The sequence below is a fragment of the Takifugu flavidus genome, chromosome 15 (assembly GCF_003711565.1).
Source record: "Takifugu flavidus isolate HTHZ2018 chromosome 15, ASM371156v2, whole genome shotgun sequence".
Classification (NCBI taxonomy): Eukaryota; Metazoa; Chordata; class Actinopteri; order Tetraodontiformes; family Tetraodontidae; genus Takifugu; species Takifugu flavidus.
The window spans coordinates 9,662,618-9,683,186 of NC_079534.1; the positions used below are offsets into that span (position 1 = coordinate 9,662,618).

The following is a 20,569-nucleotide window of genomic DNA, read 5'->3' on the forward strand; positions in this document are numbered from 1 at the left end:
CGTCCATTTTGTTGCAAAGTGAGTTGGCGTTGGACAGAAAGATCCCAGGCAGCGCCGTGCGCGAGCCTCTCCTGCGTAGTCTCGCCAGGGCACCGGCCCGTCTTCCTCTCCTCCGCCGTCTCACCTTTTGGGCCAAAAAGTAAACCAGGTCGGCTGCAGGAGCCAGAAAAACTGGAAGTAAGTCCGTGGGGGTGAGAGTCCTGATGTTTAGTAGCTCTTCACGGGTGTAAGAGCAGGCAGACACACAGTTAACAAACAAAAATAGACAAACAAGAACGCAGCAAGACACCAAGGCGACCGCTCTGGGCGCCATTTGACAAACATCACAAAGATCAGGAAGCTCCTGATGCGGCATGATGCTGAAAAGTTAGTCCATGCATTTGTTACTTCCAGGCTGGACTATTGTAATTCTTTATTATCAGGGTGTCCAAACAACTCTTTAAGAAGCCTCCAGCTGATCCAAAATGCTGCAGCCAGAGTTCTGACAGGTATTGACAAAAGAGATCCCATTACTCCTGTACTGGCGTCTCTTCATTGGCTGCCCGTTAAATTTAGAATAATTTTTAAAACCCTTCTTTTGACCTACAAGGTCCTCAGAGGCTTAGCTCCATCCTACCTGGAGGAGCTAGTGATACCTTACCAGCCCAATAGACCGCTCCGCTCTCAGAATGCTGGTCTACTTGTGGTTCCCAGAGTTTAGGAGTAGAATGGGGGTCCGAGCATTTAGCTACCAGGCCCCCCTGCTATGGAACCAGCTCCCTGTCCAGGTACGGGAGGCTGACTCCATTGCTACTTTTAATATTAGGCTTAAAACCTACCTCTTTGAAAAAGCTTATTGTTACTGATTCTGTAGTTCCAGTTACTATTATAGACAGACAAATTAGCATACTTAGGGGGTTGTCTAATCATTAGGCTAACATCTTAGCTGTGCTGTTATAGGCCAAGGCTGCCGGGGTCCGGAAACATGATCACCTGACAGGCCTCTGTCACCCCACTGGGTCATGGTTTCCTCTCCTCTCCTTTCCTCCTCCTCATCAAGCAGACTAGTTATGCTGATTCTTGTGTAGTTTTTCTGCTTATCTCCCCCACATCCCTTCTGTATCCATTTACAGGTATCGCCGCCTTCGGAGCTGCATGATGACCTCCGGCCCCACTTTCCCGCTGTATAAATAGTGTATTTTTGTATGTGTTTCGGTGCTCTGTGCCCGTCCTCTCTCCTTTCCTCTCCGCTCCCTCTCCCTCTCCCTCTCCTCTCTCTCTACCAGCAGGAGGGTCCCCCTACATGAGCCTGGTCCTGCAAAAGGTTTCTTCCTGTTAAAGGGGAGTTTTTCCTTGCCACTGTTGCTTGTCTGGGGTTCGGCCCGGGGATTCTGGAAAGCGCCTTGAAACAATTTTGATTGTAAAAGACGCTATATAAATAAAGATTGAGATTGATTGATTAACAAAACAGACGAGCATGTAAAATTCACCCGGGAAGATGTAAAAGGAAACAGTCTGGCCTTTCTGGACTGTGCAGTCAAGATCACTGAGGACAGAAACCTCACCTCACCAAAAGTCTACAGAAAACTTACACATACCGACCAGTACCTCTAGTTTGACTCTCACCACCCACTGGAACACAAGTTGGGAGTGATCAAAATCCTCCAACACTGTGCCAAAGAAATACCCACCACATCCTAAGGATGGAAGAAGGAGCAGGACCACATTAAGACAGCTCTCATAACATGTGGTTACCCAGACTGGGCCTTCACCAAGACCTCAAAAAAATGAGACCCCAGCAAAGAAGAGGAGGAGAGAAACAAATGCTACAGTGTTTCGAGACCCTATCTGTCCGGGGTCTCTGAGAAGTTAAGGAGGATCCTTCAGAAACATGACATACCGGTTCAGTTTAAACCAAGCAACACTCTCAGACAGAGGCTGGTATACCTGAAGGACAATGTTGTTTATGCTGTACAGTGCCAGGAGGGATGCAAGGAACTGTACATTGGTGAAACCAAACAACCTCTTCACAGAAGAATGGCACAACACAGATGTGCCACCTTTTCAGGTCAGGACTCAGCAGTCCACTTACACTTAAAGGAGAGTGGGCATTCCTTTGAGGACAGCCAAGTACGGGTACTGGCCAGAGAAGACCGCTGGTTTGAGAGGAATGTCAAGGAAGCCAGCCAGGCCAAATTGGAAAAACCATCCTTAAACAGAGGTGGTGGGCTAAGGCACTTCCTATCACCCACATACAATGCAGTTCTCCGCTCCTTCCAACAACAAACCAAACATTCACACCATTTCAGGAAACCTGGTGACGCACCACCATGTGAGCCAGCAGACAAAGGGGAGACACCTCAACAGAAACTAGGTGAACGACCCTACCAACGACTCTCAGGTTACCACCCAGATCATTAGCATGCCAATGGTCCACAAGGGCAATATTTTCAAGCTCTGTCCCCAGCGAGTTCAGAACTCGATAGAAGGTGAAATGTCTTCAAAGAGAAGAAATACAGTCCAGTTGACAAAGAAAACTACCTTGGATATTAGCCATGCTTATGTCTATAAATGCCTTTCTGTCAAAACATTGTTGATGTCAGCTGCTTTGATCCTCAAACTAGCATGTAGCTAGCTAGTTCAGAAATAGACAGTTTCTTGTTTTTAAAGAAAAATCTGAAGAAATAGGCTAGCAATGCTGCTGTCGGGCAGTGCTGGTTGAAAACCCTTGGTGTAGACAACTGAACCAGATTGACCAACCAGTTAAAGGCTCAAGAAACTTTCGCTGATGTAAAGTAAATTTAAGTACTATCACAATTCACAACTGCAACAATTCTAATAGCTAAACAATGCGGTGTAAAGAGATCATTCTTTCTATAATAAATGCTTTATTAACTGAAAGTAGTAATTCATAAACCATAATTAGTAAGTAATTCATAAAAAAATCAGTTTAACTTCCATTATAATATTAATGTATTTTTCATATGTATGTTTCGTTGCATTGATTAAATTACCATAAATAATAAACAATAAAGAACATAGGTCAGGACTCAGCAGTCCACTTACCCCAAAGGAGAGCGGGTATGCGGCTCTAGAGCCGCGGTTTGCCGACCCCTGACTTGGTTATAGGTAAAAGAAAATCACAAAAGACATCTCTCACACACATTTATTGTAAAAAATACATATAAAAACAATGTCTGAGACATACAAAAGATTGTAGCTTAGAAACAGTATAGTGAACAGACATGGGACAAGCCATTGTTTTCTTGAAATGCATTACATATTTACAATTTAATAAATAAAATTCAATTTATTAATACCAGACAATACAGATTGTCCATATCCTGGGGATGCAGCTCAGTATGGCAACTCTTTGAAAAACATTCGGTACCCCGGCCTAAATAGGGTATGCGCATAAGATCAGCGCCCTGTGCCATTTAGTAAACACCATCATTGGGTGTAGATTATTCAGTTAACATTGTTTAAAACTGAGTTATTGCACCACATATTTTACATGGAATATGAAACCAAATAAATGTAATGTGCAGATTTCACTGCCTTAAATCAACAACCAACCACCATCTTGAATCCCACCCTGCTCAAACACAAACATTAATATCTCCTCCCTCTGTGTTCAGGTAAACAACATCAGGATTTATCAACGCAACTAATGTAACGCAATGATGAATGCAGCCCACTATTTTTGCTTTGAGAAATTTGGCATCATTTTTAAAATTACCAGTGCACAACCATGACACATGCACTTATTCCCCTCTTATAGCAAAGTAAGTCATAACACTGCCAACTGCTGTAGAGCAGGGTAAACTCAGAAGGAGATGTTTGAACACATGGAATAAACTTGACTTTCAAACAGAGAGCAATAGAAAGCTGCTTTTACTCTTACCCCCAAACCCAAGTACTATCTGCATTAGGCCACATTTGTTGAGCAGCCTTGAGAGACAAGACAAAAAAAAACAAAAAACTACTCGCACAAGAACCCCTTTACCAGGAAAAGCCTTTTTAAAACACACACAAAAGTTCATTTTAACACATTTATCAAAAAATCACCATCATTTCATGGTATATTTGAAATCAGAACAAAAAGCAAACCAGGTGTGGTAATAGTTCAGTTATAGTCAGGTGGCAGGTGTCAATAGCCTCCAGTCTTGGAAAGAGAGGCAGAAAAACCTCATGGTGGACCTGGCTTTTCCTTTTCCCTTCAATCAGGTGTTTGGCCAAACTGTTTTTCTGGTTTGTCCCCTAAATCATGACTATAGCCCATTATTTGCAAACAGGCAACAATAAGGGAATGATAGGACAAAATCAAAACCAATTTCAGACGTACATTAGGATCACATGGACGACCATGTTATGAACCACTGCCACAGTACAGGATGGTCTCCAGAGCTCAAATCCAACATTACATTTTAAAAAGAGCAGTATGCTTGTCTATGCAGACTTCTGAGTGAATAACACAGACAGCCACATACTTTCAGTTCTGAGTAGGACATTTCCTGTCCATGGTCATCATAATAACACACACACACACACAAACACAAAAGTGCTCAATTTGGTGCTAACACTTGCGTCATCGTGGCCCTGCGAAATACCTAAAACCTTTCTAAAATGTAGCGCCACATTAAGCTCAAAACTGAATGAAAACCGAGGAAACTATAAAAACAAAGAATCCCCTAAATTGCCCTGGAATGTTTCCAGGTTAAGAAGAAAAAACAAAACAAAAGGCATGACCCTAGTCAGCAAAAACAGCCCCAAACCTCCAGCAGGTGGGAACTAAAGGCTTGCTCAGTTGGGGTTAGCCGAGGAAAAAAAAAAACATCCACCCCAAATACTTAGATACATTTGGAGAGAGATAAAATACACAGGAGAAGATTCATTGTCACAGTTTAACAGTTTTTTTTTTTTTTAATACTCCCAAAATTCAGAATCCTTGTGAACAAAATTCAGGGATATTTGGGGATCATGGACTTCTATTTTTTTAATGTTCTGCACATTCAGGTGCTTAACCTAATCCACTTGACAAGGACCTCTTCCAGATGTGTAAGCAGCTGTTTACTGGCTAGAAGGGACCAACATTGGACATGTCTGAATGAAGAGCACTAAGTGGTCCTTAACTGAAGCATCTCCCAAAAATCTTTTGTTCTTGCCTAAAATATTGGTCCACTAATTAAAATAGACAGTGCAACCTTGTTTTTTGTGTATATACATTTTTAACTGGGATTCAGTGTAGTCTCCTGTAAAAAAAATAAAAACACAAGAGTGGACTTAAGACATTTAAAAAAAAACAAAAAAACTGATTCCCATTAAATACATTCTCTAAATAACCCCATGCAATATGGTTGAAACCTATAAATGCATTGCTTTTAAGTGTCATCAACACCTGAAATATTCTAAACTGAAGTTAGTTTAGAGCCTTAACGCAACTCTTTAGAAACAGACCTAAAAGAAACCAGCAAAGGCCAAATATTGGGACAAATATATCAAGCCAGACTGGTTAGCTTTTTTCCCCAATACCGATTTGAATATACTGTACATACATATACAGTGCATAGTTTTCCCTTTTAGTATTATTGCGTAATTTGTTTATGTAGATGTGGCGACTATAAATTTCCATGTTCAGTGACTTATCACATCGATGTGAGTAGATTATGCTGTACTGCTGATGAAATTTGAATACTTGTTCATAATGTCGCATCGGCTGATTTATTTCCGAGCCATCAGCAGGTAAATTGGCGGACCACATGCTGGAAACAACTAAAGGTTTTAAAGTCAAATGAACACATACCTGAGTCATATTGATCATTATGAAGAACTAATGTGGCCCGTGAATCAATCAAAGGGATGTTCAGGGCAGCAGGGTTTTACCTTGGACCAGGAATCAATGCAGCTGCAGGAAGAAAGGAAAAAATAAAAAAGATGGAGGGAAAAGGGAAACAAGAAATAGTGTTTTTGCACCAATATACTTCAGCTAAGAAGCAAATGAGATTGTGGAGGGTCAGGTGAAGGGTCATTAGGGCAGAAGATAAAGTTTCAGTTTGCTGCTCAGACATTGTATACAGCAATGTTTAAAGATTGCCTAAACTCTCTCACACGCTCTCTTTTGGTCAGCAAATCTACCATATCTTAAGGCCAGTCCTGGCAGATAAAGAGATGTTTTGCAATATTAATTTGATATTTCACCAACATATGCTCTTGCAGACTGGTGGATAAAACCCTTCCAAATATACATTTAGGTGGTGATTTATTGAAACATTTAGTCTACATGCATTTCTATCAGCATGTCTCATGTGTGGCTAAACTCTTTTATAAATTATATAAAAATTATATGTTTTTTCCTTGTTTGATGTGTTTTACTGCTGTTGCCATCATTTTGATGATTTGCTGTTGGTAAATAGTGGTGTTCAATGAAAGTCTATGGCATTTTACAATATAAGATAAGATTTTTCTCTCTCAAAATGAAGTAGTTCTCATGTTTTGGGTCAAAGATCTCAAAATTCAGTCGCAACTAAGTTCATACCTATTAGTATTCTAAACGTTTTTAAGACTGAGGTGCTACTGTGTCATTCACAGCTTGTTTAAACAATATATACAAATGCATTTTCATGACCGCTAATATTTATTAATGCAGTGATTAAACAAAAATATTGAAAGTTCCCAAAGCCTTTGTAAAAGCCTTTAGTTTCAGTACAACAAAATGAAATGGTAAGGTTAAAGCAGGCTGATTTGATTAGTAAGCTCTAGTTTGCATTTTTAATATAAATTTTGATAAGCTTATACTACCTATCGTAACATTTTGACTGGATGTCTAGAATGACTTGTAAATTGTTCATGTTATAGCAGCACCATATTCACCAGTACCGTCTTGTAATAATAAACTGGTATGATGCAGAAAGCCTTCCTTAAGAGCGGAAAGTAGATATTTTTTCTTTTCACAATTTACTTCTTAGTGGAAAGAAACACAAACTGGTGTTTTGACAACACATGTGAAGAGATTTTCCTTCCTTAACAAACTCCATATGTGTTAAGTTACTGGTATGTAATGCCAGGTTTCAGCTTCTTGAATAATGTCAGTCTGCATTTTGCTGTAATACAAATGCACCCACTGAATTTTATTACCTCTTATGGTAGACACAGAGACAAGCCAGCCTGGCAATGGTTTCTCCCTGTAAAAGATCCTCCAAACAAATGGAACACTCTCCGCTGTCTTTACTGAGCACGTCGGCTGCAGACAAACACACACCCAGCAACCATAAGTTTTTCCAGCCTTTTAAAAATACATGCCATCTGGCTTAGTTCAATGACAGGACACTTACTATTGTAAGGTAGGGGTGGAGATGTGAGGCAGCTCAACAAGTGATCCTCAATCCGACCCCCTGGGAAGGGCTTTGAACAGAAAGGGCAGCGGATATCTGCTCAGAGAAAAGGCACGAGAGAGATTTAAAGGTTTACATCTCAGAGAGAAATTATTTATAATTGTTCACATGAGACTGACAACAGGGGAAGTGTTTGGACTACTAGAACACAGAATGGCTTGGTGAAGTGAAAGCTGGACTTAACCACTGGCTTTTCTGCATTTTACTGTAAAATTGCTCTCTTTAAAAGTGGGGATGTTCTTATCAATAAAAGTTTAGTTAGACACCCAGTAGTGCCGATGGCATGCTATGACCATGTGTGGATGGAACACATTGGTTATAATGGTACCAGACTGTCTATGTTGCCATCCTCCATGAATAGGCAGTTAAACTGTGACACGCATCACTACATATGCTAGATGACTGTCCCTGCTGTTAGGAAACATTTCACTTCCTCCTCAAAACTGCCTTCATGTATTGCAGCATCTTGCACAACCATATAGGTAAATTTAATGTTAAAGTAGCAAGCAGCAGGATTAGGCCACAGATTCTGTACAATATCTCCACTTTCACACCAGGTTTAATTCATACAAATGGTTCCATCGTTATTCTAGTCAGCAAGCAAGCGCCAGAGAAGAGAATATCTTTTTTTTTTTAAATTTGCCTTTCTAAATAATACACTGAAATGTCAGCTTGGAGGGGACACCTTTGAGAGCTGCACCAGGGTTTTGACTATTAAATTCAATGGATGATACATAGCTAAAATGAATTCCTCTCTCTCTTTCTGGACCTTAATCAATAAATGAAGTTTACCACCCTGTTCAGGCATAGTATGAAATCAGGTTGTGTAAATCAGAACGTACTGCCATGCCGATTGTTGACGCGATACAGGCCAATCCAGGCTTCTGACACCGGCCTCTGGTGGATGCCTCGTACCCTGGAGGATCTTGCGCCGGTGCTGCGAGAGGATGAATGTCGATTCCCAGGCAATCGCTCAGAAAAAGTGCGCTGGGGTGTACGATCTGTTTCTTCTCTCGGTTGATGTTCTGATGCGACCGGAGGGTCGGGGCTTATGGTTCCGCCTTCCTCGGGTCTCCCCTCGCTGTTGTCACTAGCGGGTGACGTTTGATCGGGGGCAGATGGGATGCTGCGGTGGTCAGCGGGGCTGCCATCCATACTCGCCACACGATGTCCGTGGTCCAAGTCGCTGCCTTCTTCCGATCGGCTTCCGTTTGTCTCGGTGTCCTCGAAGCTGCCAGAGAAGTCGACCATGAGGCTGGTGGGTCTGTCACATTGCGGCCGGCGATAGGAATCTCGCTTTGAGCCATCTTTTTCGAAAGCAGGGGAAAGTGATTCTTCCTGTATGCGACTGGCTCTCGTCCCCATCTCTGGTGTGCTACCAGGCTAAATTAGATATCTAGCCGCACTGCTTCCTCAAAACGAACTACAACTAAACAAGGGGCTCTTGAGAGTCAAAAACCGTACCTTAAGGTTTCGTCTTCTGGCTGGCTACTCCAATTACGATTAACAACCAAATTTAGTGGAAACACTAGATGTATGTAATTCTTCTTCTTCTGTTTTCATTTTTTTGAATTCCCCACATTTTCTTTTCTTTTTAACGGCCTGTCTCCCCACTGCAGCGGAAATGGGGTATACACACTTCCTCTCTCGTTACGGTAATATGACTGCGCCGACCAGGGAGTTGAATATTCAGGCACTTAATAAAGAATGTATCACGGTTTTGTGTCTTCATGTGAGTCGTTTTTAATTTAACCCTCTACGGATTGCTGTCTTTATTTCCTTTTGATATTTGTGAGGAGTAAGTAGTTATATAGAGAGTATTACGGTAAAAGTGTACGATAATAATACTGGCCAATCACCGCTCTCAACCGAGTTTCGCAAGCGAGTCGGCGTATCAGGAAATGCTCCAGTCAGTCCAAACCATTACCTACTTTTGCTGAACTAAGTTGCTGTTTGTGCTGTATTCACGAAGACGTACCTTCTTAAACCAGCGTTTATCGTTGTTCCTACAAGTGAAATCTGTCTGCGTGGTAGGTTTCATACTCATTATAAATGTTGTAAAGAGTTAAACGCCGCAACTACAGACTCTTGAGCATGACTCACTATAAAGGTCCATTCCTAAATTGAATCTAAACTAAAACCCTAGTGTTTTTTTCGTTTTCACTTTTAATATATATCAAATTTCAGTCTCAACCAAACCCAACTGCTAAGTTTATTTTAATTTGTTAATTAATCCATGTTAATTAAGAGTTGCTTATTGTCCTAGCTTATTTCTTCATGAGCTCACTGACTCCAAAACGATGTAGTTTATTATCTTGTGAAGACTTTGGACCAGAGCAACACCCATAACTGCAGTGCTAGAGAGATTTCTCAAACAGTCATTCAACAATGTTGCTGAACTACATGTCCTAATGTTATCAAGTAGTGTAATTCAGACTAGAGGAGAACCTCAGTCTTTGACCTCCTTATTGATGTTTCTCTACACAGATGAAGGCAGTTAATTTGCAGCAGAAAAACGTGACCAAGAGGGAGCAACAGCCCTCAGCATGTGGGGGAAGTTTGTCTTCTAACTATGAACCTCTGAATTTGGAGAACAAATTCTTAGCTCAGACATCCACAGTGATTCCACAAGCCTGCTCTCTTTTGTTAAACCATGCAGCACAGCCTTCATCTTCTCCTGCTCTCAAGCCCTCCAGCCTGTCTTCCACATCCTCTTCCCTCCTTTGCACCTCTTCATGTTCATCCTCACTTACATCGCCTCTCCTTAGCACAGAAAACATGCTTCTGTCCAGCCACTCTGTTCTCACAACTTCTTCCTGCCTTACATCTGTGGCTAATGAATATTTAGTCTCCACCTCCCTCTCCAACACTTCATTCCTTAATCAGTTTGTGCCTGCTGAAGATGGAGAAGAAAGCAGTGAAGTAAAGCCATTGTGTTTGGAAGAAACAGGTTTGGTAAATAAAACATTCTTTATGGTCATCTTTTACTATTATATTGTTAATAATGGTGTTTGATTCAGTTTAATAAATACACTTATACTATTTATGTTATTTAATACTAAAAACTAGAACAAGTCAACATAAGCCTACACAATCTATGTTATACACTCCTGAACAAAATTTTAAGAATTCATACTTTGCACTGTTGGATCTTAAGAAGGTTCTAAGGATTGTATAAAAATGCAAAAACAAGAAATGGGAGTAAACAATTTATTGCAAACAACCATTAAACTGAAATAGACTGTTCATCAGATGATCAAAAGTTTAAGATTACTGTTATGACCTCCTGATGGCAATGGCACAAAAGCTTTTTCTCTGAACGCAGATGGATTGTTGAGTTACATCATAAAGGCCTGAGAAAATCTCACAGGTGGGATCTCCTTGTCATGCCAGTAACGTTAGAAGCCATCAGGACTGCCAAGGTTAATTTTTTTCCTCATTGGAGAATAAAACTTTCTTCCACCTTTCAGTGTCCCATGTTTGGTCCTCTTGTGCAAACTCCAAATGGACAATTTTGTGCCATTGAAGGAGGGAGACAACATCTTTGAGCTTAATTTGGACCAATGTATTGTCCCATGTATTGACAGACAGCCAATTGGATCGTCAGGCTTAGGGCAGGTGAATTTGTTTTGGCTCTACCACTTGCCTTTTTCCCCTATGACCGTTAATATCTTTTAAAAATTTTAAAACGACTGTTTTACTGCATCCAACCTAAGCAGGAATAGCGCTCTGCGAGAGGCCTTGCTGATGCAGCTCAACAATTGAACTGCGTTCAAAGAAAGAAAGCTTTACTGCCTTTGCCATCAGGAGGTCGTGACAATGTGGGTACCTGACAGAAAAGGACACTGAATCCACATTTTTCATTTCCTGCATAAGAGAAGTCATCTATCCATCTGGCAGCTACGTGGATAACTTCTTTTTTAAATGACTATGGGCAAACGGCCTGTAGGGAGTAAATGTTCAGTTTTTCACCATCTCAAGAAAAGTTCTCAAATTTGAAGCTTTCCTAATACATGTTTGTTTTTTTTAACCTTAAATACAGCAACAAATAATTTCAGAAGAAGCTGAACTTTTGGATGAAGGAGATCATGAGGAAAGAGAAGCTTCAGTGATCTCCATGGAATTAGGTGTCCCAGAAACAGAGGGCAGCCAGCGAGAGTCTGTGGTCATCAGGCACAAAGATTTTGTGGAAATTGATAGAAGAGAAGATATGACTGAAATGGAGCTTAAAGATAAAAAAGTAACAAATCTTTTAATTGTATATTTTTTAAATTATGTTTTTGTTATCTAGTAATTTTTTTATGTTTTATGTTTTTCTGATAGTTTATCAATGTTGTCTTTCCATCTCTTCTTCAGTGTCTCTTGCTGAATGCAGTTTGTTGTTCCTTGGTCAATAAGAGCATACCTCCAGGTCAGAAGGACTGGGACACTGAAAAAAGTGTTTGGACCGTGATTAAAAACATTGCCAGAGACATTTCTGTATCTGACCCACAATTTCTTCTTAAGGTTAGTCTGTGCATGTGTCTGAAGGTGTCTTTATTTTGATCATTTACCTCTTCCTTTAATCTAAACTAATAAATTAAGATTAGCAAATAAGAGAAATCTATTTTTATATTGGTCCAAAGCAACCACTGATGATGAACAGTATAGAAGAGGTATAGAACCTTTCATGTAATTGTGTGCTTGTTTTTTTTTCCATCCACCATTTAGGTGGCTGTTTACACCCGCCAGCAGCTAAACATTCGCATCACTGCTAACTTCTTATTGGCATTGGCAGCCAGTCAGCCCTCCACCAAGCCCCATGTTCGCAGATACTTCAGTGCTGCTGTGCAGTTGCCATCAGACTGGCTGGAAGTTGTCAGGATCTATAGTACAGTAAATACCTGTTGGTTCTTAGTTTTATCAGCTTTGTTACATTCTTTTGGTTTTAACTAGTATGTTTGTCTCCAGTGTTTCAGTAGCTCTCTGCCAATGTGCTTGAAAAAAGCATTGGTGGACAAATTCAAGGAGTTCAGTGAATATCAGTTAGCCAAATACAACACACGTAAACATCGTTGTAAACACAACCACAACAAGGGAAAATCCAAGGTACGGAAGCATTGCTATAGTTGAGCAATATATTACTGTCTGTCATGGCTTACCTTTTTTTAAAATTCACCGTGGTTAAGAAAAGTCATATTGTTATCTTAATAGCTTAATCCAATGCCCAAATCCAGTCCTCGAGGGTTACAGGCTGGCCAGGTCTTCTGTCCTACCGGGAAGAAACATGTTCCAGCGTTCTGAAATCACACACTTGTTTTGTATTCATTACTCACTAAATAGGGACTTAGCTTCAGTGAACTCCTTAATGCACTCACCGATAAGCTTAAATTCCATTTTCGGACACTCAGTCATGGTGCTTCAAATGGATCGAATAATAAACACATATCAAATTGATGTTATCGCCAGTGAAATAATTAAATTTGTCTCCTGATTAATTAACAGAAAACACTCACTGGTCATTTGTATTGTTGCTTTATTATTATGCCAGTATTATTTTATTCTGACGCACCAAAAAATATGCACACTCCCGAGTGCACTATATAGGGTATAGGGGCTTCTAATACGGCATGGGTAAAAATTGTTGTTTATCTGCTAGTACAGAAGGCAGAACTACAGCCTTTGAGGACTGGTTTTAGGCACCCATGCCTTAGAGGGAACAGACAGTGAAGATGTAAAATAGTTTCCATATAAAATAAAACATTTGTTTGTTGTGTGTGTTATCTTTGATTTTCAGAAACCGAGTCATCAGCAGCTGAAGCAGTGGGCGAACTTGGTCAGATCAGATTCATCTATTCTGTCCAAGTTTGTAAGTTAAAGTTCACTGCTTATTTGATTACAAACTTAGTTTTTATGTTTTATTTTACATTTGTATTGATCCCAGCAATGTGTCTGGGTTAGCAGTTGTGTAGATTTTATTACATGTTCATGCTTAATTTCAAGACCACCTTTTTGCTTTTTTCTGTAAAACTCATTTATCTCCCAACAGCTGCAGATAACGGAAAGCAAAACAGTTGTTGATAAAAAGCAGAGTGAGTTCAGCTTAAAAAAGATGATCAAAAGGCTTCATATTAAAGAACCAGCTGAACATGTTATGGCCATCCTTGGAAAAAAGTAAGAAACTCTGAACATTAAATTACATTCTTGAGTTCGACATCATATTTATTTCTTCTTATCAAAACACACATGTAAAACTATGTGTTTCTCCTAGGTATCCAGCTGACATAAAGGTGTTCACCCATAGTGGAATGAAGGGTGTGTGGGAGAGAGAAAAAGCAGGGCAGAGAATGAAGCTTAGACAGCCAGAGACATGGGAGCGGCTGCTCAGTCTGAAAGGCAACAATTCCTCCACCTGGGAGAAGCTTATAGGTTCACATGCAGTTTCTTTTCATTAATTGAAAAAACAAAGAAAAATCAGGTTTAACTGACAAGCTTTTTTAAAAGTGTGAGTGCCTATGATTGATATAAGTTACCTATGAGACTTTTCATTTTTATATCAGTATTTTAGTTTTAGAAATCTATATTAATATATTGTATATATCCTTATTCAGGGATGTATAAATCTTTGCCCATATGCAGCTGGGATAGGCTCCAGCACCTCGTGAGCCCAAAAGGGATAAAGCAGTCAAGAAAAAAAAATCTGTATAAGGCAGCTATTGATTTTAAAATCCACACACTGAATGGTAAAAACATTACATTGTCCTCTTTCTGTGTAGACAATAAGTCTCTTCCATTCATGGCAATGCTGAGGAACCTGAGGAACATGATTACTAAGGGAATCAGTGAGGCCCATCATAAAAAGATTCTTAGCAGATTGACCAATAAGGTGACATGAATTTGCTTGATTGCCATGAGATGGCTTGTCAGTCGCTTTCTCTGAACTTTGTTTCTGCCACGTTTATAGAAAGCTGTTATACAGAGTCGACAGTTCCCCTTCAGATTTCTGGCTGCCTACAAAATCATCTTGGAGCTTCGCAATTTAGGTGAACAAGCACTGATATTTGTAAAATGAAAGAACATTATGATCATAGCAACAGTAAAGATGACATTACGTAAATGATAATAACAGTAACAATGGCAATTACTACAATGGTAATCCTGATTATTTTATTCATTTAGGTTTTCCTGGAAATTATATGTATTATTTATATATTCGTTAAATAAAACCTTCCATTGGTGATATGGTGATATGGTGATATGGGGATGTCTTTGAATTACTGAAATGGTCTGATTAAAGCACTTTCGACGAAATCTGCAACCATCACACATTTTAAATTGTGTCAGCAGTGTTGCATGTCTGACATATTCAGCTCATTCTTATTCTTTGCCTTTCTTGTACATTTAACTGCAGCATCAAAGCAAACTATAACTCCCAGTCAAGACATCCTAAAGGGGATCCTGAAGAAGATCCCTAAGAGTAGACATTTCAGATCTAAGGACTGGGACACAACTTCAAGGAGCAGGATCAAGGTCACACTTGGAGTGCCATTTGTGTATCGACAATACCAGCAAAAGAGAGCAGGATTTCAAAAGGCAGTGTAAGAGATTTTGTAATAGCAGTTTGTTGTGTTTATTGCACATTTGACCCTCCTGTAGAAGGGGAAACCACCTGACGGTCAGCATTTATGGTCAAAATAAAAAATAATTTCTACATGTATTATCATATGTCCTAAGATTTCTGCATTTCTGTTGATCCAGTCAGAAGCATTTCAGTGTTGCGCTGTTGGACCGTTACCTTATTGCTCTGGAAACAGCAGTTCAGATCTCCTGTCATTACAACGTGCCCCCCCTCCCTGGAAGGACCATTATTCTGCTCTCTGACTGCATAAACAACAACAACAGCCGCCTGAAACAGGACTTCTGCCTTCCACCAGACCCAGAGCAGAAAGATGACAAAGAGGAGGAGGGACAGCATTCGAGAAGAAGAGAGAGAATCAGACAGGAAGATGACAAGTTGAATCCTTCTGTAAGATGCCAGTCTTTGCTTTGTGTGTTGTTGATTAGTTTCACTTGTGTTCCTCATCTCTACCTTCCTGTCTCAGGTCTTGGAAGTGGCAGTACTGCTCTCCCTCATGATTGGGAGCAGTGCTGAAGACTTTAAGCTCTACCTAAGTTTTTGGAGAGGCTTAAAGGAAATCAAGATCGAATCTGATGTTCTGTTGGATAATGTCAAAGGTGTAATAAAACAACTTAAGGTCAGTATTTCTGCTTCTTTTTTTTATTTTTCAAAGATTTTTTTTCTATAGCATTTACACAATGTGATTTAATAGAAGTAAAGTAAACAAGAAAGCAATAGTACTTTGTTTTTTTTAAATATTGTATGCCTGTCTTTTGTAGAATTCTGCCGAGTCTAATGAAGAGGGTGATTCTCTCTTTACTTTGCTAAAAGGCCAAAAGGTTTGTATTAAACATTGTGTTTTCTTGTTATAATCAGAGTTAAATTGCTTGAACAGAAGTACAAATTACACTTAACATCATGGTGGATTTACCTGTAGCCTAATTACCGGTACTTTCATTGATTGACTTATTTTAGAAAAGCTGTATGCTTTGGTGTTTATTAAAGTTGGTGAGTTAAAAAGGTTTTTATGGAGGAGATGCTCCCATTAAAGACAAGGAAAAGGGTACGCAAAGACAAAAAAATCCTTGTATACTAAAATGGGACAAATAAGTACCGGTGTATGTATAGTAACCGCAGGAACAGTTGCCCCATTTCAAGTAAGCTTTTCTTCTTCAAAATCTGCAGATAAGGCTTATTACATGTTACCACTCTATTATTTCTTTGTGGTGCCTTCTTTATCTGTCTATGGGACATATCTGACCTCATAATACTCTTTTACTGTCAGGTGGACAACATCATTATTTTGACAGAATTCTGGCTCAGTGATTATATTGATTGGAGTATCAGCAACTACAGGAAGGATGTAAATGATAAGGCCCTTGTGGTAAAAATATTCATGTCATCAGAAAGGTAATGTTTGAGTCTGCTACTATGTCTGCTTTCATACAGTTATTTTGTCATCATTGGTTAAACTGCACCTTCAAATGAGCTACGGATTTTTAATTCAAACTCTCATCATGAGCAAGTACGGTAGTCAAGTCTGACCAGTCGCTTTTCCTTCTATTTTTTTTTTAGTGCAGAGTACAATTCTGACAAGAACTGTGTGAACTTGACAGGGTTCAGTGACCAAATCCTCAGGTAAAATTTCTGCTTTGATTTTTTTTTTTAAAGACAAGTTTACATTATATACAAGAAGTATTCACCTAGCAATCAAAAAATTATGAGCACAGCATGTTTAGTAAGTACTTCTGGGTTTGTAGGGATTAGGTACATTTTACCTTAAGATCAGGAGATTTATAATTTGCCCAAGTACAGAACATAATATCTCTCTTTGACTTTGTTTTATGTTAACAGTTCAAATCAATGTTTGTTCCATCTGATTTTAACCAAGAAAACATTTCATCCTGGTGTTAATATGTAACTAGGTTTGTGGCAGAGCGAGGATCATCCAGACTACTTGATCATGTGGAGCATATAGACAGGTTATACAATATCCCACCGCCAGGTGGAGCCAAGGTCCCTGAGACCATAAATACAGTTGTACAAATACCAGTAACGCCACAGTTAAGGTAAAAATATATTTATTTCATGCATCTCCCTTCCTTTTTCAAAACCTTTTACCACAATCTCAACCCTCTGATTTCAGGTGGCGAAGTGTACGTGTGTTTATTTCCTCCACATTCAGAGACATGCATGCTGAGCGTGACATCTTAGTACAAAGTGTGTTCCCAGAGCTGCGTCGTCGTGCTGCAGCACATTGTCTCCACATGCAGGAGGTTGAGCTGCGCTGGGGTGTTACAGAGGAAGAGTCACTTCGAGCCACTGAGCTGTGTCTTTCGGAGGTTTCCCGTAGTCAGATGATGGTGGGAATCCTGGGAGAGAGATATGGATTGGTTCCCCCTAAACCAGTTCTTCCTGACCTGCCACAATACAGCTGGGTAAGAGATCACATTCTTAACAACTTTTTATTTATTTTCCCGAGGCAATAAGTTTTACATCTGATGTTATGAAGGCACGATACGTACCAATCCTAAAAACACAGTCCTAAAAAGACAGTAATACACATAGCTCATGTAAATATATGGATGCCATATATAGTACTGGTGACTGGCATGGGTTGAGTCTGTTAAATAGTCTGATGGCTGTGGGCAGTAAAGACCTGCGGTACTGTTCATTCACAAATCACTGAAGGAGCTGTTCACTGCTGTAAGAGTGTCCTGTAAGAGGTTGGACATGATCAGCAGGGACATCCTTGTCATCATTCTCCTGTCTCCCATCATCTACTGAGTCCAGACGGCAACCAAGAACAGAGCTATTTTGCTGCTGGCTCAGAAAACTATTCCCTGTGGCCAAAAACTGCTGAGTCATCAGAACATCTGAAGACTGCAGGTTGAAGTGGACAAAGTCAACATTGTAGTGGATGAGGTTGGTGGTGAATCACCCCTGTTATCTACAGCTTGCCCCCAACAGGGTGTTGAGAAATGACAAGATGACAAAAACATGATCCTGGTGGTACTTATGCTTGGTTGATAAGTGAACTGCTGCAGGTCTTTAAATGAACTCACCAGCAGGCGTAGACCAGGACCAGCTTCACCCATCTTGCTCCTGAAATAGCTTTTCCATGTTCTGATCCTCCTCCTTTAGTGGCCTCTGTGTGGCTTAGAGCTGGTCCTGCTTAAAAAAAAAACCCACAGTCTTCTCTGTGGTGCTGGAGGTTGCAATCATTTCGGTCCAATTGTGCTACTTGAGTGTTGCCATTCAAAAATTTGTAAAAGTCTGATCAAATATTGTGATTTTTTTTTCTTTTTCTGGCATCTTTTAAAGCTAGTCATTAATTTTTTTGTGCCAAACCTTTTTTGATTTGAATGAAAAAAATAATCCTGCTTTTACTATGTTACGTTTTCTTCTATAGTAGCATGCAAACCTTACTTTTGTTGTATGTGGCAGTTTGTTAAAGGTCCCATATTTTGCAGAGAAAGAAGTATTTCTATGATGCCCCCTGAACATGTAATTTTAGTTTGTGCTAGAAATTAGGATCAGATTAGGTGTACAGCATGTCCATCATCTGCTGTTTCAGCTGTATTCAGGACGGGCTGTTTTAGTGTCTGTAGTTTCACAAATCAGCTGCTGCTTTCTGTGCAACTCCTCATGGCCAAATTTCCCTGTACCAATCCCAACCAATCTGAGGCCAACGAAAGAGTTCAATGTGGCTGACAGCAGTAGCTTTTGTGATGGCTTATTTTTACCTGTAAAGGTAGGAAGCGTCATCCACTGATAATTAACTTGCATACAGTTCAAGGAAAAATGCTTTATGCATGATATGGGAACTTTATTACCTCTGCAAAACAAACCAAAAACAAAATGTTCAAGTGCAATAACAGGAAAAGTCAAAAATCTACTGTAAATTAATTTCAACATGTTGAGAATTTTTAATTTAATAGGCAACCTGTTTCAATGTGTAATATTGTGAGGCAATTCTTCAGGTTATTTATAAGTATAATTTTCTTGTTCATTTGCAGCTGGCATCTGCCCCTGCAGGCCTATCAATCACAGAAATGGAAATCCGTCATTTTGAAGCTTTTTGCCCTAAAACAGCATCACAGCGGATGTTCTGCTACTTCAGAGATCCAAATATCATTAAGTATGTTAAATATGCTCATATTTGAAAATCACAGTTTGCTTTTTCGTGAACGCTTTTATTTAAATGACTCATTTTGAAAGATTTGCAATTATTTCTAATGCAGGACATTTTACTACTGCAAGACTGTTTGATTTTTCACTAAAGTGTTTTCTTTAACTTATTTTTTAGATCAATTCCTGTAGCTTGGAGAGCTGACTTTGTTGCAGAATCAAAGGAAGCAGAGTCTAAAGTGGCATCTCTGAAGAAAATGCTACTGCTCAGTGATATAAAAGTCACTGAAAAGTGAGTCATTGTAGTTATCTCTTTATTTCACTAAATTTTTACTTTTAACATTGTTTGCCACAAAGAGAGCACTAGTTTACTTACGCAAGTTTATACTTGTATTATTATTACTTTCAGTGTCATCTTCGCATATAACAACAACCAAAAATATAAGAAAAGTTATAAGTGTATTTTCTTTGCTTATTTTTGTAACAGTTACCCATGTGAATGGGGAGGTGTTGTAAGTGGAAAACCATATCTGAAAAACTTGGATCAGTTTGGCAAAACTGTGCTTGAAGACCTGTGGAAGGCTGTAGAGGAGCAGTTTGTGGAAGTTAGTTTGTTTGTACATCCAGTGAATGTTAAAATGTTAAAGTTAAAGGTTTTGGTTTAATTTATGACTTTAAACAACCCATTCTGTTTCTTTTAAGTTAGAATGATACATACACTGCTCAAAAAAATTAAAGGAATACTTTTTAATCAGAGTATAGCAACCTATCAGTCAAACTTCTGGCTCCGTGAGGAGAAGGCCCGGCATTCTGTAGTGGGCCCTGTGCTCACTGCCTGGCACCATAGAGCTCGATTGGCATTTGCCATAGACCACCAGAATTGGCAACTACGCCACTGGCGCCCTGTGCTCTTCACCGATGAGAGCAGGTTCAACCTCAGCACATGCAACAGACGTGAAAGGGTTTGGAGATGCCGTGGAGAACGTTATGCTGCCTGCAACATCATTCAGCATGACCGGTTTGGTGGTGGGTCAGTGATGGTCTGGGTAGGCATATCCCTGGAAGGACGCACAGACCTCTACAGGTTAGATAATGGCACCCTGACTGCTATTAGGTATCGGGATGAAATCCTTGGACCCACTGACAGAACCTACTCTGGTGCAGTGGGACCTGGGTTCCTCCTGGTCCACGACAATGCCCGACCTCATGTGGCTAGAGTATGCAGGCAGTTCCAGGAGGATGAGGGAATTGATACCATTGACTGGCACCCACGTTCACCTGACCTAAACCCAATAGAACAACTCTGGGACATTATGTTTAGGTCCATCCGCTCAGGAGCTCAGTGATGCCCTGGTCCAGATCTGGGAGGAGATCCTCCAGGACACCATTCGTCGTCTCATTAGGAGCATGCCCTGACGTTGTCAGGCATGCGTACAAGCACGTGGGGGCCACACAAACTACTGAGAATCAT

General features: G+C 39.9%; 2 protein-coding genes across 5 annotated transcripts in view; one reads left to right on the forward strand and one right to left on the reverse strand.

Moving 5' to 3' along the window:
- Positions 1-3,131: 3,131 nt before the first annotated feature.
- zgc:66427 (uncharacterized protein LOC406256 homolog) lies at positions 3,132-8,985 on the reverse strand. The gene is made up of 5 exons (XM_057057705.1): positions 8,213-8,985; positions 7,311-7,406; positions 7,114-7,219; positions 5,783-5,884; positions 3,132-5,231 (listed from the first exon to the last, which is right to left on the reverse strand). The coding sequence occupies exons 1-4, from the start codon at positions 8,733-8,735 to the stop codon at positions 5,827-5,829; spliced, it is 783 nt and encodes a 260-aa protein (XP_056913685.1). The 5' UTR covers positions 8,736-8,985; the 3' UTR covers positions 3,132-5,231; positions 5,783-5,826.
- An 88-nt stretch (positions 8,986-9,073) lies between these two features.
- tep1 (telomerase-associated protein 1) overlaps positions 9,074-20,569 on the forward strand; it is a 28,601-nt gene continuing 17,105 nt past the window's right edge. For 2 of the 4 annotated variants that reach the window (XR_008954090.1, XM_057057617.1), the window contains exons 1-22: positions 9,074-9,400; positions 9,858-10,325; positions 11,413-11,610; positions 11,727-11,876; positions 12,081-12,245; positions 12,321-12,458; positions 13,147-13,218; positions 13,399-13,523; positions 13,621-13,778; positions 14,126-14,235; positions 14,314-14,392; positions 14,761-14,947; positions 15,108-15,375; positions 15,452-15,604; positions 15,747-15,806; positions 16,253-16,377; positions 16,543-16,605; positions 16,893-17,036; positions 17,114-17,405; positions 18,987-19,108; positions 19,277-19,390; positions 19,586-19,703. Coding sequence is in view for 3 of the 4 variants with exons in the window: in XM_057057617.1 (XP_056913597.1) it covers positions 9,858-10,325; positions 11,413-11,610; positions 11,727-11,876; positions 12,081-12,245; positions 12,321-12,458; positions 13,147-13,218; positions 13,399-13,523; positions 13,621-13,778; positions 14,126-14,235; positions 14,314-14,392; positions 14,761-14,947; positions 15,108-15,375; positions 15,452-15,604; positions 15,747-15,806; positions 16,253-16,377; positions 16,543-16,605; positions 16,893-17,036; positions 17,114-17,405; positions 18,987-19,108; positions 19,277-19,390; positions 19,586-19,703 (3,309 nt within the window). In the remaining variant the exon portion in view is untranslated. Of the gene's footprint in view, positions 9,401-9,857; positions 10,326-11,412; positions 11,611-11,726; positions 11,877-12,080; positions 12,246-12,320; positions 12,459-13,146; positions 13,219-13,398; positions 13,524-13,620; positions 13,779-14,125; positions 14,236-14,313; positions 14,393-14,760; positions 14,948-15,107; positions 15,376-15,451; positions 15,605-15,746; positions 15,807-16,252; positions 16,378-16,542; positions 16,606-16,892; positions 17,037-17,113; positions 17,406-18,986; positions 19,109-19,276; positions 19,391-19,585; positions 19,704-20,569 lie in introns of those variants that run through there. The other 2 variants (XM_057057618.1, XM_057057619.1) reach the window with 2 other exon arrangements.